A 2,500-nucleotide genomic window follows, 5' to 3' on the forward strand; every position below is an offset into this window, starting at 1 on the left:
CATTCGACCAATGACTTTCTCCCATGTACCTCCTGTACCCATTTTGACCAATCACCTGCTCTCATCTCTCCTTTGCCCTCATGGCATTGGCCCCACAGCCGTGCCAAAGTCAGTGCTCGTATCGGTCTCCTTATGGATAGGTGGGTGGTTGCTCTCGGCCTGCGGCATCCGCGGTGCTCTGCTGTGAATGTTCAGGTCTCCTGCTTCCTCTCTCCCTCCTCCGCTCTGCCTCGTCCTTCCCGATCAGTGTTAATTCATTCTCTACAGTATCAAAAGCTGTATCTTTTATCATTAAAAAAAAAAGAAATACATTTGCTGTTGTTATAGCTTTCATCAGTTTGATAATGGATTGTTTTGGTAACGTGTATGCTGTTGCATTATTGTTTAGGAATGGCATAATTCTTCCTCTGACCCCACGCCCTGGTACGCCCCTCACACCACTGAAGACCCTAAAGACTTGACCTTCACGACCTCGCTCTGTACAGCCCCTCTCCTGTCCAATCAGTGCATTCAAAATCCCCATGTCTTCGCCGCATGTCAGAAATGTGCACGCCCCTTTCTATGAAGCTCCTCCCATTTCCATAGTATGCCCATCCCCTTTCCCCCACTGTGACTATACGGTGATGTCTTCTGCTCGCCAGCACTGTGCTCTCATCTCCTACTGACTCTGCATTTTAAAATTGAAGCCTTCATCTTTTTCTCTTCTACTGCTCTGATTGTATGTCTCTTTTTCCGTTCTGTAAATTATCGTTTTTGATCAACAGCATCAAGCAAAAAATCCCCTCTCCTCGGAGCAAGTAAGTGTGTTTGGGGGCGGGGCAGAAAAAGCTTACGGTGTCATGCAGCCACACCCATGCAAGCTTCCCAGCCTATGGGCAGAGGTCATCTGAGAGGGGGACGGCTCTTCAGTCACTGCCTTTTCACGCTCCACCCCGCACCCCCATCTTTAATTCTGACTTGATTGTGGCAGTGTTTTTCCCTCCTTTTTTCTTTAAACAGAACATGATTGACTGACACTACCTACTCCAAAGAAATGAGTATTGGTTTGTGTGCTGAAATGCTTTCATGTGCGCCCTCCTCCCTGCTGTTCTACGAAGACCGTAGACTCACGGCATCCATGACCCCTGAACCCTGCTTGTACTGTATGACCCACTTACAGCTCTTTGCTCTTTATAAAGGCACTAACTCTTAATGGAAACTGTAATCCCAGTAAAGTCAGTAACTTATTTTTCGGAGGGAGCTTTCAACACGTGCATTGGGAGTTAGCGCTCTTTATAGATACCCCCGAGTGCTCTGTCTGTCGACTACGCAAATTAAAACAAGAACCTTGACGCGCAGACTCGCCCATCCGGACGGGAGCCTGGCCGACATCACCTTGATGAGCTCCTCACCAGAGCCGTTCTTTGAGGAGGAGCAAGACAAGGAGAAGGAGGTTTTGGTTATGGAGGGTGTAATGCAGGAGGAAAAAGAGGATGGCTCGGAGCACCAGTCCAGCCAGGAGGACCTCCAGCAGGAGAGCGGAGCAGATCCAGAACCCCCGTCAGACCAGAGCTCAGGTGCAGCCATTCTCTTCTGTTCTGTTCCATTTTAGTATTCCAGTATTCTGTGCAATATTTTCTGGTATTACGTTGGTGCCAGGAAGCCTTTTCAGAGTTCAGGAATTACGTAGGGGCTAGGACGCCTTTTCAGAGTTTAGGAATTACGCAGGGGCTAGGACACCTTTTCAGAGTTTAGGAATTACGTAGGGGCTAGGACACCTTTTCAGAGTTTAGGAATTACGCAGGGGCTAGGACACCTTTTCAGAGTTTAGGAATTACGCAGGGGCTAGGACGCCTTTTCAGAGTTTAGGAATTCCGTAGGGGCTAGGACACCTTTTCAGAGTTTAGGAATTACGCAGGGGCTAGGACGCCTTTTCAGAGTTTAGGAATTACGTAGGGGCTAGGACGCCTTTTCAGAGTTTAGGAATTACGTAGGGGCTAGGACACCTTTTCAGAGTTTAGGAATTACGCAGGGGCTAGGACGCCTTTTCAGAGTTTAGGAATTACGTAGGGGCTAGGACGCCTTTTCAGAGTTTAGGAATTACGTAGGGGCTAGGATGTTCAGAGTTCAGGGTAGTTTATATATGTTACTCACTTCATCACTGAGTGGCAGCACCTGCCTCTGTCAGGTTCCAAAAGTCTGAAACTCTGTTATACTGGCAAGTATAACGGACCGGAACGGACCCGGAGATCCTAGCAGGCTATTCTGCCACATGTATCCTGTGTCTGACTAATCAGGTCCCCACCTATGTACCCGTGAATGTGTAGACAGCAAGGTCATAACTGCAAAATAACCTACTCTAAAGGTAATCAGGACCCCATAGTGAAGGTTTATCAAAAAGATGTAAACCCCTCCAGGGTGATGACGACTTGCCAAGTGTGTTATCGCACGCATTACTTGGCTACTTGCCAAATAAATTGATAACAGCACTAAATAAGGGTTTTGGATTTATTTTTGTAGC

The 2,500-nt window shown here is 47.6% G+C and overlaps 1 protein-coding gene across 1 annotated transcript in view; it reads left to right on the forward strand.

Annotated features, from left to right (window-relative positions):
* The window catches only part of LOC113581944 (piezo-type mechanosensitive ion channel component 2), a 64,875-nt gene that overhangs the window by 34,076 nt on the left and 28,299 nt on the right, over window positions 1-2,500 (forward strand). Inside the window, exon 17 of the mRNA XM_035528275.1 lies at window positions 1,339-1,556. Within this exon, the coding sequence (XP_035384168.1) occupies window positions 1,339-1,556 (218 nt within the window). The remainder of the gene's footprint in view (window positions 1-1,338; window positions 1,557-2,500) is intronic.

This window comes from Electrophorus electricus, chromosome 7 (genome assembly GCF_013358815.1).
Source record: "Electrophorus electricus isolate fEleEle1 chromosome 7, fEleEle1.pri, whole genome shotgun sequence".
NCBI classification, from domain to species: Eukaryota; Metazoa; Chordata; class Actinopteri; order Gymnotiformes; family Gymnotidae; genus Electrophorus; species Electrophorus electricus.